This window comes from Dipodomys spectabilis, unplaced genomic scaffold (genome assembly GCF_019054845.1).
Source record: "Dipodomys spectabilis isolate Male_0828 unplaced genomic scaffold, ASM1905484v1 ptg000069l, whole genome shotgun sequence".
NCBI lineage: Eukaryota > Metazoa > Chordata > Mammalia > Rodentia > Heteromyidae > Dipodomys > Dipodomys spectabilis.
Genome location: NW_024870746.1, coordinates 7,463,736 through 7,479,193, shown reverse-complemented (window position 1 = coordinate 7,479,193; position 15,458 = coordinate 7,463,736). Strand labels below are relative to the sequence as shown.

The window sequence follows — 15,458 nt, the reverse complement described above, 5'->3', positions numbered from 1 at the left end:
TGAGGGACAGGGCCCAGCCCCAGAGTTCAAACCCCAGGACCAACAAACAAACAATCTCAAGGACTTTCTTTGTATATGCTGGCTTTGAACCACAAGCCTCAGATTCTCAGTCTTCTGAATAGCCAGGATTATAGTTGTGAGTAATCAATGCTTTGTAACAATGTTTCTATCTATACAATGTAATATTAATGTTTTCATCAGTAGCTAAAGCAGTGTTTTCACCAAAGCATACTTGGTACAACTGCAAAACAAATGCTAAAATGGTATTTATAGATTCCTGTGTCCAGGTCTTACTTTAAGAATAATTAACATACATTAATTCAAAATAATTTGTCTAAGCCGGTGCTGGTGGCTCACGCCTGTAATCCTAGCTACTCAGGAGGCTGAGATCTGAGGATCGCGGTTCAAAGCCAGCCCGGGCAGGAGAGACCGTGAGACTCCTATCTCCAATAAACCACCAGAAAACTGGAAGTGGCGCTGTAGCTCAAGTGGTAGAGCGCTCGCCTTGAGCTGAAGAGCTGAGGGACAGTGCCCGGGCCCAGAGTTCAAGTCCCACGACCAACAAAACAACAACAACAACAACAACAACAAAATAACTTGTCTAGCAAAAGAGTGGCCATGGTAGTTGAAATCCTTTAAGGAGCATATAACTCACCTGCCCAATGACCAGGCCTGAAAATGGATGGTATTCGAGAATAGAGTCCATATACAGTGGTGAGGGAAAAAAAAGCACCAACTTGATGTTTTTGGATCTGTGTGTGGTAATCCTTTTGTATTCCTAAAAATGGATGCTACTGACACCCAAATGGAGAAATAAGATATAAGAAAATAAAAATGGAGCCTGGCTTCACTGTAGTTCTCACCTGTAATCCTGGCTACTCAGGAGGAGATAGGGGTTCAAAGTTAGCCTGGGTAATAAAGTCCATAAGATTTTCATCTCCAATTAACCTTTGAGGTCTAAATAGATGTGTGGATCAAGTGACAAAGTACTAGCCTTGCAGGAAAATGTTATGCTATGCCTAGGCCCTGAGTTCAAGCTCTAGTACCAGAAGAAAAAAAAAAAAAATCGACTCACAAGGGCTAGGAATGTGGCTTAGTGGTAGAGTAGTTGCCTAGCATGCATGAAGCTCTGCGTTCGATTCCTCAGTACCACAAACACAGAAAAAGCCGGAAGTGGCGCTGTGGCTCAAGTAGTAGAGTGCCAGCCTTGAGCAAAAGCAGCTCAGGGACACTGCCCAGGCCCTGAGTTCAAGCCCCAAAACTGGCCAAAAAAAAAAAAAATTGACTCACATACAACCATGGTCTATGTTCCCAACAGATAAGTGGCTCCTCATTGGGTTGTGGGTAATGATCTCAGTGACAGATTCACAAGGAAGGAAAGTTGATCGTTTAACAATTTTTTGTTATAGTCATTGCCCTCACGATTTTCAAGATTTGGTATGCAGAAGTAGGTCAATGAACCGTGTGTGCACACGCGTGTGAAAAATAACTGCACTTGCCTAAAAGTGATGCACTCTCAGTACAGAAGCTGGCTCCATACTGCCAGATGGAGTTCTGCTTGCGTTGGGGCTTTACTCCCTACCCTGCATTGCTACTTTGTGGGTTAAGTTTCGGATCTCCCGAGGCTGTACTGAGATAGCCTCCCATTTCATTAGTTCATTCATTCATTCTTTCCTTTTGGGGGGGAGGTCGGTTGTGGGGCTTGAACTCTGGGCCTGGGCGCTGTCCCTCAGCTCTTCAGCTCAAGGCGAGCGCTCTACCACCTGAGCCACAGCACCACTTCCGGTTTTTCTGGTGGTTTACTGGAGATAAGAGTCTCACGGACTTTACTGCCCGGGTTGGCTTTGAACCGCGATCCTCAGCTCTCAGCCTCCTGAGTAGCTAGGATTACAGGCGTAACCCACCGGCGCCCGGCTCTGCCGCCCATTTCTGTACCAACCTAAGCTCTAGGAGAAAAAGACGTTGCGCATGCTCGCCAGCGCGCGCAAGCGCGGCCTATCTTCTTCCTGGTAGCCATGTGTTCCCACCCCCGGTGTAGGCTGTCCCGCCCCTTAGGAGCAGAAGAGAGATGCGATTGGGACACCTGGCTGCCCATCATCCGGAGCTTGCTTTTGCTCAATGCTATTGGTAGCCCGGGAAAAGACCATTCCTCCGTGGTCGGCTTATTCCTCGTCCAGCCGGCGCCACCGCGGAAGCTGCTATTGGCTGAAACCCCGGACTGCGACTGCTCGCTTCCGGCGCGAGGCTCAACGATTCTCCCCCGCCCCCCTCGGTCGGCCTCAGCCTTCCCGCCCCCACCCCCGCTCTTCCACCATGGCCGCCTCAGTGTGGTGTGGGAAGAAGCTGGTCCTCGGTGTCCTCCTGTAGCGCTACGGCTTCACCTTCACCCCCCCCGTAGGGCCTGGATCCAAAGGAGCCTCGCTCCCCGAGTCCTTGAGGCACCAGCCGGGAAGGTTTCCTACCCCGGCCTCAGGAGCAGGACTCTTCGCCCACCCCACCCCCCACCTCTGGAGGCAGAAACTTAGGGCTTTCCCTCCTTCTGGTAGGGTCCGAAGCCAGAGAGAGGGTCCCCCTCCGTTGCTGCCGGGGCGGCAGCCTCGCCTGCGTTTCCCTCAAGAGGCACAGACAGACCTTTCACCGTCCTGGAGAGCTAACGGCTTTCCCGCAGGCAGCAGCCCTACAGGACCCGCCGCCTGCGCCCCTCGGCAGGAGCGGCCTTGGGGAGGCGGGAGGAGTGCGGAGGCCCGGAGCCCGGGCCCGAGCCTTCCCCTCCTCCGCCGCTTCTCTCTTGCCTCCTGGTCCCTGGCCCATCCGGAGTTTCCCATTTCTAGGACTTTTCTATCCATCCACTCCCTGACCCTTTCCCGTCTCCTGGTTGCAGCCATGGACTTACAGAAGGGAAAGGGGGCAGCAGCAGCTGCTGCTTCAGGAGCAGCGGGAGGTGGAGGAGGAGGAGCGGGAGCAGGATCCCCAGGAGGGGGGAGGCTGCTACTTTCAACCAGTTTGGATGCCAAGGATGAGTTAGAGGAGGTAGGTGTGGGGGGTGGGCAAGGGAGTTAAGGAATTGGGCCGAGGAGGGATACCGGAGCGGAGACGGGGTGGGGGTGGGGAGAAGAGGCCTGCAAGTTTGTTTTCGCTTCCCCCCCCCCCCTCCCGCAACGCAAAAACACTCTTTAGCTTCCTGCTCCTGAAGGAAGAAGTGTGGGTCAATTTCCTGGACAGGTTGTCATAGTAACAGCAGCCGCTAGTATGAAAATAGATGGGGAGGGGAGGTGTTGGTTTCCTAAGGGATAGATAGCATCTAGATTTGCCGAGTATGCATTTTTATTTCTTTCCACATACACACCACAGGTATCTTAAACAATAACTTTCATACTTAGCTCAAGTAATCAGTTGAGAAGTAATGTATAGTGTCTGAGTGTGTGTGTGCTGGTGTCTGAGGGTTGACAACTGATAGTAGACTTTGGCCCCCTCCTGTTAGATGGCATCTTTGACTTGGCCAGTGATTTTTTTTTTCCCCCCTGGCCCTAGGGCTTGAAGTCAGGGCCTGGGCGCTGTCTCTGAGCCTCTTTGTGCTCAAGGCTAGCACTCCTTCCTTCACTTTTGTTGTCCCTGACCTCCTAGAGTTAATCATGTAGCCCTTGTCACTGCTCACATTCAAGGAGACTTAGGAATATGAGTCCCAGAACTGAGACATGGTTAAAGAACTGTTGAGAAAGCTGAGTTAGAGGTGTGGCTCAGGTGGTAGAGTGTCAGCCCATGAGCAAAATCGTTAGGGACAGAATTTGAGTCCTGGTCTCCAACCAAAAGAAAAAAGAGAAAGCCACTCAACTCTGGTTTCCCTGTTCAGGATGAGCAGGCCATAGCCCTTCTCTGCCTCATTGACATAAACCATACATATATATATATATATATGTATATATATATATATAGGTGTTTGTGTAAATCTATGTATTTAAAGGTCTTTTTTTTTTTTTTTGGTGTGTGTGTTTGCCTTTTGTCTTCCCCTCTTTCCCAGTGCTGGGGTTTCAGTTCAGAGCCTTGCACTTCCTAGGCAAGTGCTCTGCCATTTGAACCATGCCTCCAACTCATTTTGCTTTTTCTTGAATTTTTTTTAGATCAAATTTTCCCTGGGGTGAGATGGTATCTAAATAACTTTTCCCAAAGCTGGCTATCTTTTGGACTGCTGGCCTCCTAATTTCTGCCTCCTGAGGAACTGGGATTACAAGTATGAGCCACTGCACTGGACACTTTGCTTTTTCTGTTTTATCACCTAAGGGTAGATATCATTAGGAATATAAACAATACTAAAAACAATTTGCTAAATATATTGATCCATGCTTGTAATCCCAGCACTCAGAAGACTAAGGCAAAGGAGCAGGAGTTTGAGGCCAATTAACCTTTTTAGAAATTTTTTTGGTAGGTATGGGGATTGAACTCAGGGCCCCAGCACTGCTCTTGAGCTCTTTTTGCTCAAGGCTAACGCACTACTACTTTGAGCCACAGCGCTACTTCCTGGACAGACTTTCCTGTCTAGTCTGGCTTTGAACTGTGAGCCTTAGGTCTCGGCCCCCTGAGTAGCTAGGTTTACAGGCATGAACCACTGGCGCCCAGCTTAACTTTTTTTTTTTTTAAATAGAAATGGCCACTTTCGTTGTCAGAAGTATTGAGCCCCATGTTCTAGCATTGGAGCTGTAGGGTTCTACAAAGTCAATGTTTTACAGCCTTGATCCCTTTACCAATTAGGATGCAAAGGAAAAGACCAGAGATTGATGAAAATCTGTTTATTCCCTATCCTGTTTCCTTTTTTTTTTATTTTGGGGGGGGGGGGTCCAGTCATGGGGCCTGAACTCTGGGCCTGAGTGCTGTCCCTCAGCTCTTCAGCTCAAGGCTAGCACTCTACCACTTGAGCCATAGCGTCACTTCTGGCTTTTTTATTTTTTCTGCTTATGTGGTGCTGAGGAATGCAACCCAAGGCCTCATGCATACAAGGCAAGCGCTCTACCACTGAGCCACCTTCCCAGCCCATATCCTGATTCCTATAAGGGTCATCATGGCTGAGAGTAGTATGGCACCTTTTTTTTTCTAAGCAGTAAATGAAATGATGTGACAAGAGGAGACTACAAAGAGAGGAAACATTAAAAAATATTTTTAGCCTGTTTTAACATGAACTTAGAATGATTTCCAGGAAGAAGAGGGAAGAAGGATCTTGCTGTCTCTCTTTGCTGATCTCCATGGTGTAACTATTTCCCAACTTTCCTGCCCCCACTTTCCTTCTTTGCCTTTTGTTCCTTGCATTTGAACTTTCCTACAAACTTCACCATTTATTTTTTCCCCTTAAAGGTATAGTTTTGTTATCCTCATTAGTAAAGGATGTCTTCCCCATTAGTCCAAGATGTGTCTTAAGGGCAAGACTTGGTGGCGTCTTCCTTTGAGTCTCCCTACAGATCTCTGTATACAAATGATCAAACCCTGATATTGACTGACTGGCCTCTGCTTGTTCTGGCTTGGTAATTTTCCATCATAGGACTCCTTATTGCAGAGGTAACAGAGGTAGCTTTTTGACTACATATACTTGCTGTGTGTTGAGTGATAGGAAAATAGGACGGGGCAGATCCAAGGTCTGCTTTTCCAGAGCTTATCATCTGAAGTCTTAAATTACCACTCCCACAAGGAGGCTTAAAAAAACAGATTAGGGCCACCCTGTGAAGAGCAGGGGTTATTCTAGTTGGGTGTGATTAAGAAAGGTCCTTTAGAGGCCTGGAGTATAAAGCATTCATTGGTCAAGAGCATCCCTGACAGGGTCTGTGACTCTTAGGCCCAAGGGACTGTTTGTTGTATCCTTTCTTCTCTTTGGCCCCATTCTTCCTTTGAAGGCAGAATTCTTCTTGCCCATCTTCATCCATTTTGGAGAGGGAATGAGATAAAAATAGTTCCAGAGATTGGAGAAGTTTAGAACATGTAGTTCCTACTCTCATGAGCATTCATAGCTCTCTGTTATTCCTTTGCCAAGGAAGGACCGGTCACCACTTTGAGATCAGGCTGAAAGCCAGGTTTTTGTGGTACCAAGGTTTGAACTCAGGGCTGTATGCTGTCACTCTGCCTTTTCTACTTATGGCTGGCCATGCCTGTAATCCAGCTTTTTTGATGATTAACTGAAGTTTAATTTTTCCACTCATCACTTAATCAGCAAAAATGCTGGATTAGAGGCCTGGCTAAATTGAAGAGTATCATGGCCAGGCACTGGGGCCTGAGATCTGAGGATCCTGGTTCAAAGACAGCACAGGCAGGCAAGTTCACGAGACTCATCTCCAATTGATCACCAGAAAACCGGAAGTGACACTGTGGCTCAAGTGCTAGCCTTTAGCAGAAAGAGCTCAGGGACATGCCCAGGCCCCTAGTTTAAGGCCCATGACCAGTGGGGGGAAAAGTCTGGTGGACTTTTCTGCCCAGACTAGCTTTGAACCTCAGTCCTCAGATCTCAGTCCCCTGAGTATCTAGGATGACAGTGCCTGGCTGAAGTAGAACTTGAAGCTATGGATAAGAGAGTTAACATTTGTTCAGGCTATGTTCCTGCCAGCTTTTTCCCCAAGGAATAATTGATAATGTTCTCAAGGAATGGGCTTTGAGTCATTTTTCCCCCTTAAATCATTATTTCACATACAAGTGACTCTTAGTTGTGGAACATAGGTCATCCCTCAGAATTGCAGGAGCTCCAGGTCTGCTAGAGAACACCAGAATCTGACTTAGGTTTCTTTTTTTTTTTTTTTTTAGTCCGTCATGGGGCCTGAACTCTGGGCCTGGGCACTGTCCCTCAGCTCTTCAGCTGAAGGCTAGCACTCTACCACTTGAGCATCAGCCCCACTTCCGGCTTTTTCTGCTTATGTGGTGCTGAGGAATGGAACCCAGGGCCTCATGCATGCAAGGCAGGCACTCTACCATTGAGCCACCTTCCCAACCCTTGACTTAGGTTTCTTTTTTTTTTTTTTTTTGCCGGCCATGAAGCCTGAACTCTGGGCCCAGCTCTTCAGCTCAAGGCTAGTGCTCTACCACTGGAGCCACAGTGCCACTTCCGGCTTTTTCTGTTTATGTGGTGCTGAGGAATCGAACCCAGGGCCTCATGCTTGCAAGGCATGCACTCTACCGCTGAGCTACTTTCCCAACCCCTGACTTAAGTTTCTTAAGTTAGCTTCCCATATAGGAGCATAGGAAGGTTGGCTATACTTGGAATCCAACATATTCAATAATTCCTTCATGATATGAGTCCTTGGGGATTGTGCAGGTTGGACCATATCTTCTTGTTCAGTAGATGATAGAATTTAGTTCAAGGTCACTCCGCATAAGGGAACAGAATATTTCACCTGGCTGAGGAGTAGTAATGGAAAGAGAGAGAGATCTTTCTAACTGGAGTCTCTCCTGTTAACTTCAGGCACATACTAGCATATAGGAAGGTTTCTTTCTTTGTATCTAATGCTGTTGTCATAGTCAGGTAGTCTCATAAAAATTAGTTCAGGAGCTCCTAGGGATGATAAATATTTACTCAGTCTTCTGAGGTGCTGTCATAGAAGGCTTATTCCAAACAGCTGTTCTGCCAGCAATTGTTGGCAGCTGTATGTGTGATTTCATTTTTATTAAGGGCCTCCAGAGGAAGGAATGGGGAAGAAGGGTTCTGTTACTCAGTTGTAGAGATCTAGCTTTCTGTGATTCTCTTTGAGGGCGCATAGTTCTTTTGTGGTCCTGAATGGTTTTTAATTAATTTTCCCATCCTGTTTGGACAAGTAATTTCTATAGGAAGCGTAGTATCTTTTTACTTGTTGCCTGGAATGGACTATCACATTTTTTTTCTTCATTGAGTTTATCTGCTCATCCACATTCTGGACTCTCCTACTTTCTGCATCCTTAGCGGGGCCTCCCTGTTTCAAGAGGCCACTTTTCTCCTTGACTGGGCAGTGTCTGATACAATTGACTCATGCCTCTGAGCAGAGCTTCAAACATCAGGGAGGAGCCTAGAGAAACTGTGTTCAATCCAAAGTCTCGTGAGTGTTAAATCACATCCAGACACTGCCAGCTCATAAAGCTGTGTAGCCAGCTTTGCCAAGATCTCAATGTAGGGTCATCAGTTAGGCCTCTTCCTTTTCCTCTCCCTTTTCCTCCTCTCTTAGAAGGCAAAGGTTTACAGAGGGTCAGTAGGAGAGGAAGCTTTTCAGCCTGGTTAGGCACTTATCCATGTCCTGCAGTGGGTGGTTAGTTTTCAGGAATCTTTGAGGACTTGCTGAAGTAGTGACAAGGGGCTAGAGAGTCTGGTCCCTATGGATTAGATGTGTACAATTGCTCAATTTCCCTACCAATTGAATAAGCAGGATGGGTGCCTTGTGTTTTCACAGGTTATTTAAGCTTCAGAACATTCTCGGGTAGACATTAACTCATACAAGATGAGCCTAAGGCTAGGTAGTTAGCACTGGTGGGTTTTTTCTATTCCATGCTTTCTGGTTTGCATTGGTTAGCTGCTGCTTGATTTCTCTTATCTCTCTATGTTGATTCCATAGAGATTTCCTCTGGTAGGAAGCAATATCTAGAATTCCCTTCCCCCCTCCCCTCCCCCCCATTTTGCTCATTTACTATCTTCCTGGGTTTGAAACTGCTGGGTTTGGGGTCTTAGCAAGAAGGTCTAGACCAAGCAACTGGACTAACTGACCCATCAGTCTGTAATAACTGTCTTGGATAGAAAGGAGTGAGATTTCAAAAAAGAGAAAGCCAGCCTGAGTTTTTTCCCCCTTCCTCAGGGGAGATTGGACTAGGTAATGAGGAATATCAGAACTCCCAGGTAATGAGAGTCACAGCTCAGTTTTCATGTGATCTCACATCTTCTTTTCACAAGTACGCAGGTGCTGTTTATTAAAGCTGAGCTTGCTGATCTGACCTAATTTGGGAGATTGAACTGATGTTAGTGTAAACTTGTAATACCTTTAACCCTGGTCTTATTTTAGGCTGAAGTTTTGTAGCTATCAGACAAGTCTCTGATACCTTATGTTCTTACATAGGCTAGACATTGACAATCTCACTGTAAAGATCCAAGGAGAAACATAGTTATCTTTCAGGCCAAGACAGCTTTTCCATCATCCTTACTTGTCTGTTTCTCAAAACACTGCTAAAGAAATACCTTAAGCATCTCTCAGCAAGTTTGTTTTGTTTTTGTATTTCCAGGGCATGCGCTTGGGGCCTCTTGCTTAGGCCTATGTTCTGCTACTCATGTTCTACTGTTACACTGCTAACCTCTTCCTCCCCCCACCTCCCTTTATAAAGTATTTTGAGACAGGGTCTCTCACTAAATTCCCCAGGTTGGCTTTGAACTACCTACCCTTTCTTCACAAGTTGAGGTATTATAGGCAAAGTTCAGCAAAGTTCTGTGGTAGCCTCTAAAAAACAAGTAAACCAGTCTACTTTTATCCTGGTTTTGTCAGCATTATAATCATTGGGAATTGGCTTTCTTAAAACAGTTTTTGGATTAATCTTCATCATAAAATTTTAAAAGCCTCAGGAAATAGTTTAGGTATTGATAAAAGAGCGCTCTCTGCCTTAACATGAGGTATATTTTCTCAATATTGTATCAATATGTAGCATTTTTTCAGTATAAATGCTTTAGAATAGGCCCCACTGTCTGAATCTCTACAGAATATTAGGCAGCTACCTTGGAAATAAGTGACCCTTGGATTGGCTTTAATGCAGCTTTGTTTAACTGGAGAAGTTGGCAGGTTTTAGTTTGGTCTTTTGTTCTCTGTCTCTCCTTTCCTCATACTTTTTGTTTTAGCAGTGTAGTGGGGATGGGTCAGAGGGAGCAATTCAACTGTGAAAAAGTAGAATATTATTTCCATGTAGCTTATCTTTCTGTTTCCATTACTTAGCAGTACATGCCAATCTTGTTTTATTCCCTCCAACTCCTTCTAGATTATTTTGAAGCAAGTCTAAAATGTCATTTCACCTTTAAATACTTCATATGAATGTATAGCTTAAGGCTTCTTTAAAAAAATCATAGTCTGAGTACTACTCTCACATCTACAAACATTAATAATACTCTTCTTCAAGCCACCTTATAGCCTCACTTCTGTCCCCTGTAGGGTTTTCTAGAAGCTCAGGTTCCTTTTAGTTATTGTTGTTGTTGGTCGTGGGTCTTGAACTCTGGGCCTGGGTTCTGTCTCTGAGCTCTTCAGCTCAAGGCAAGCCCTCTACCACTGGGGTCACAGTGCCACATTCGGTGTTCTGATGGTTAATTGGAGATAAGAGTCTCACAGACTTGGGCTGAGAATGTGACTTAGTGGTAGAGTTGTTTGCCTAGCATGCATGAAGCCCCAGGTTTGACCCCTCAGTACCACAAACAGAAAAAGCCGGAAGTGGTGCTGTGACTCAAAGAGTGCTAATCTTGAGCAAAAAGAGCTCAGGGACAGTGCCCAGACCCTGAGTTCAAGCCCCAGGACTGGCACAAAAGAAAAATAAGAAGAGTCTCGTGGACTTTTCTCCCCTGGCTGGCTTTGAACCACAATCCTCAGATCTCAGCCTCCTGAGTAGCTAGGATTACAGGCGTGAGCCACCAGCACCTGACTCACTATTCTTTGATATAATCAATATTAGGTCACTATTCAAACTGTTCTTTTTATTATTGTTGGTCATGGGGCTTGAACTCAGGGCCTGGACACTGTCCCTAAACTCCTTTCACTCAAGGCTAGTGCTCTACCACTTTAAGCCAGAGTGTATTTTTCGGTGGTTAATTGGAGATCAGAGTCTCACAACGTTCCTGCCTAGGCTGGCTTCAACCAAGATCTTCAGATCTCAGTTTCCTAGGTAGCTAGGATTACAGGTGTGAGCCACTGGTACTCAGCTCAGATTGTTGATTGTATCCTAAATTCTTTATTGTTCAAGTTAATAATTGATATGATGCTTTAATTTTGTTTTGGTTCGTTAATTTTTGTTTTTATTCTTATTTATTTTTTATTATTTATTTATTTTTGTTCATGGTGCTTGAACTCCGGGCCTGAGCGCTGTCCCTCAGCTCTTCAGCTCAAGGCTAGCGCTCTACCACTTGAGCCACAGCGCCATTTCTGGTTTTCTGGTAGTTTATTGGAGATAAGAGTTTCACGGACTTTCCTGCCTGGGCTAGCTTTGAACCGTGATCCTCAGATCTCAGCCTCTTGAGTAGCTAGGATTACTGGCATGAGCCACCGGCGCCCGGCTCTTGATTCGTTAATTTTTAATAACACAAATAATTTCAAATGTAAAGAAAAAATTATACAGGGTCTCGCTGTGTAGCCCAGATGGCCTTTAATTTGAGATCTTCCTGCCTTAGACTCCTGAGTGTTGGGATTACAGGTGTGTACCACCACATGTGGATATTTTATTTTGAGATGGAGATCATACCATGTGGTTCAGGTTATGGTCAGACTCTGGCTTCAAGTGATCTTTCCACCTTAACCTCCTGAGTATCTGGTTTTATGGGTACACAACCTTACCTGGCTCACTTCAAAGCATCTTAGAGGCACTCGGTATCAGTTGGTCTCACCACTGGTGATAGTTACTTGGTTAAGGATATGTCTTTAGGTTTTCTTACATTTATCATTTTCTTTTTGAAATTAATATGTATTTTAAGCCTATATAAATATATAATTTCTCTTGCAAGTTTTACCTTCTGGTTTTAGCATACATGATAATACTTGGCAGAACCACATTTGTTAGTTATCATTCTATTATAAAGGAACACCTTTGTAGCCAGGAGCCAGTGGCTCACACCTGTAATCTTAGCTACTCAGGAGGCTGAGATCTGAGGATCACAGTTCAAAGCCAGCTCAGACAGTAAAGTCTGAGAGGCTCTTATCTCCAATAAACCACCAGAAAACTGGAAGTGGTGGTGTGGCTCAAGTGGTAGAGGGCTAGCCTTGAGCTGAAGAACTGAGGGACAGCACCCAGGCCTAGAGTTCAAACCCCCATGACCCATAGATCAAAAAAAAAGAAGAAGAAAAGCACATGCCCATTTTGGAGCTTGAACTCAGCTTCATGCTTTTGTTTGGCTTTTTGATTCAGGGCTAGTGCTCTACTACTTGAGCAACACCCTCACTTCTGGCCTTTTGCTAGTTAATTGGAGATAAGAATCTAACAGGCTTTTCTGCCTTAGTTGGCTTTGAACTGCGATCCTGAGATCTTAACCTCCTGAATAGATGGGATTTTAGGCAAGAGCCACCAATACCTGGCTTTATCTTTCCTTTTTTTTTCTTTTCTTTTTTTTCTGTCTGGGCTTAGAAAGATGATCAGGTTGGGATTTTTTCTTCTTAAGTTTCTCCCCTACATTTTTTGTTGCATCAATTAGTTGTACCAAGGGGTTTCATTTTGACATGTCCATATATGTATACAAAGTATCTTGATTAGTTTTACCTCCTCTATCATTCTCCCTCATCCTCCAGATTAGAATTTTTTAAAAAAATTGTTTTGGGGCCAGAAATACTACACATTTAATTTGTTCTCACCCCTCCCCAGAGGTTGGAAAGGTGTATGAGTATTGTGACGTCAATGACTACTGGTGTCTCGGAGAGAGAAGCCAACGATGCCCTCAATGCGTATGTAAGTATTGTGTTTCCCTCACATCCAGTTCACTTCTGGGAAAGCGTTAAGACCTAACCATGGGACTGAAGTTTATGTTAGGTTTCCATCTTAATTTCTAAACTGTTTTCTCTTACTTTAGGAAATTAGCTCTTGGATTCTTATGCATCTTTAAGTCACAACTTTGTTTACTTGCTTTTGTTGTTACTGCTGTCTCTCTCTCTCTCACTCTCCACCCCCTCTCTTTTGTACAAGTCCTGGGGTTTGAACTCAGGGCCTAGATGCTGTCCCTGAGATTCTTTTTCTCAAGGCTAGTGGTCTACCACTTGAGCCACAGTGCCACTTCCAAATTTTTCTGAGTAGTTTATTGGAGATAATCTAATAGACTTTCCTGGCTGGACTGGCTTCAAACCATGATCCTCAGATCTCAGCCTCCTGGGTAGCTAGGGTTTTAGGCATGAGCCACCAGGACCTGGCTTCTCTTTGCCTTTTTTAGAGAGGGGCTTGCTTTATAGCCCCGATTAGTATTTAATTTGGTATGTAGCCCATGCTGACCTCAAATTTAGAAATCCATCTGCTTCAGCCTCCCAAATGCTAGATTTATAGGCTTATGCCACCAATTTCAGTTAAATAGCAATTTTATTATTTTTATTTTATTTTATTTTATTTTGCTTGTTCCAGAGTTTGAACTTGGTCTTGTTCAGCTTGCTAGCTTGGCTGGTATTCTACTATATGAGCCCTGTCTACAGTTCAGCTTTTGCCTGATTTTGAGGCGGGGGTGGGTGGAAGGGTCTTTCTTTTACTTTTATTTCTTTTTCTTTTTTTTTTGTTTTTTTTTTTTTGTCGGTGGTGGGGCTTGAACTGTGGGCCTGGGCGCTGTCCCTCAGCTCTTCAGCTCAAGGCTAGCGCTCTACCATGTGAGCCACACCACCACTTCCAGTTTTCTGGTGGTTTATTAGAGATAAGAGTCTCAAGACTTTCTTGCCTGAGTTTTTTTTTTCTTTGTAAGCAATTCTCATACAAATGTTTTTATATTTCTATCAATCTGTGTGGTGGAAATGATTTTATTTATTTACTTTTTATGTTGGTTCTGGGGCTTAAACTGAAGGCCATTCAGGATGTTGTCCCTGAGTTTTTGTGCTCAAGGCTAGCGTTCTGCCACTTGAGCCGCAGATCCACTTTGGGCTTTTTGGTTGTTAATTGGAGATCATAGACTTTCTTTTTTTTTTTTTTTGGTCGGTCATGGGGCTTGAACTCTGGGCCTGGGCGCTGTCCCTCAGCTCTTCAGCTCAAGGCGAGCGTTCTACCACTTGAGCTACAGCGCCACTTCCGGTTTTCTGGTGGTTTATTGGAGATAGGAGTCTCACGGTCTCTCCTGCCCGGGGTGGCTTTGAACCACGATCCTCAGATCTCAGCCTCCTGAGTAGCTAGGATTACAGACGTGAGCCACCAGTGCCCGGCATCATAGACTTACTTGCTTGGGCTTGCTTAAATAATGATCTCAGATCTCAGCATACTGAGAAGCTAGGATTACAGGTAAGCCACCAGTGCCCAGCTTCAAAATGATTTTAAATTGCATATAAATGTAAGAATAATCTTGGTTACATTGTAAATATCTCCAAGTATTGCCTGTTTATTATCATAGATTATTCTCTAGGACTTGAACTCAGGCCCTCATACTCTCACTTGGTTTTTTTGCTTAAGAGTTACACTTCCTCAGGAGGCTGAGATCTGAGGATTGCGGTTCAAAGCTAGCCCGAGCAGGAAAAGTCTATGAGACTCTTAGCTCCAATAAACCACTCAGAAAACTGGAAGTGGCGCTGTGGCTCAAGTGGTAGAGCGCTAGCCTTGAGCTGAAGAGTTGAGGTACAGTGCCCAAGCCCAGAGTTCAAGCCCCACAACCAACAAAAAAAGAAAAGAAAAAAGAGTTACACTGGTTATTGCTGGTTCGTTGGAGATAAGAATCTCTGGACTGTTCTGCCTGGGCTGACTTCTAACTACCACTCTCAGATTTCTTGACTCCCAAGTCGCTAGTATTCAGGCATGAGCCACTGGCACGCAGCACTATTATTTTTACTCTGTTTTCACTTTAGAAATCATAGAAATTTCTGCCGGGCGCCGGTGGCTCACGCCTGTAATCCTAGCTACTCAGGAGGTTGAGATCTGAGGATCGCGGTTCAAAGCCAGCCTGGGCAGGAGAGACCGCGAGACTCCTATCTCCAATAAAACCACCAGAAAACCGGAAGTGGCGCTGTAGCTCAAGTGGTAGAGTACTCGCCTTGAGCTGAAGAGCTGAGGGACAGCGCCCAGGCCCAGAGTTCAAGCCCCACGACCGACAAAAAAAAAGAAAGAAATCATAGAAATTTCTATGATTTGCTCATCGCTTGGGGAAAGTATGCTTATTATTCACAGCTCCCTCTACCAAAGACTGGTTAAGGTTATGGTCTGATAAAGGTTGTGAAAAAGAATTCTACCCTCATTGGTTGGTGAAAGCAACAAGGGTTTAGCTCTTCTTCTACCTTGCTTGTAAAATGTACCTCATCTGTTTGTTTTTTTTTTGGGGGGGGGGGTCTAGTCGTGGGCCCTGAACTCTGGGCCTGGGCGCTGTCCCTCAGCTCTTCAGCTCAAGGCTAGCGCTCTACCACTTGAGCCACAGCGCCACTTGGAGTTGGTCATTTGTCATTGTGTTATCCAAGTCATAGGTATTCTAGGAGAAACTGCTGAAATTTTCTGCCTGTGAATAACAGGTAGCTATTTGTTTTTTCTTTTCTTTATTTTACAGGTATGCAAAGGACCTCCTCAACATGAAGAAATCTGCCTGGGCTTGTTTACTCTTGTCCTTACTGAACCTTCCCAAGCCCAGAAGGTAAGATACC

At 45.0% G+C, this 15,458-nt stretch overlaps 1 protein-coding gene across 1 annotated transcript in view; it reads left to right on the top strand.

Moving 5' to 3' along the window:
* The first annotated feature begins 2,273 nt into the window (after positions 1–2,273).
* Positions 2,274–15,458, top strand: part of Ints3 (integrator complex subunit 3) — a 49,439-nt gene continuing 36,254 nt past the window's right edge. The window contains exons 1-3 of the mRNA XM_042681901.1: positions 2,274–3,030; positions 12,520–12,603; positions 15,365–15,448. Of these exons, the coding sequence (XP_042537835.1) occupies positions 2,884–3,030; positions 12,520–12,603; positions 15,365–15,448 (315 nt within the window). The 5' untranslated portion in view covers positions 2,274–2,883. The remainder of the gene's footprint in view (positions 3,031–12,519; positions 12,604–15,364; positions 15,449–15,458) is intronic.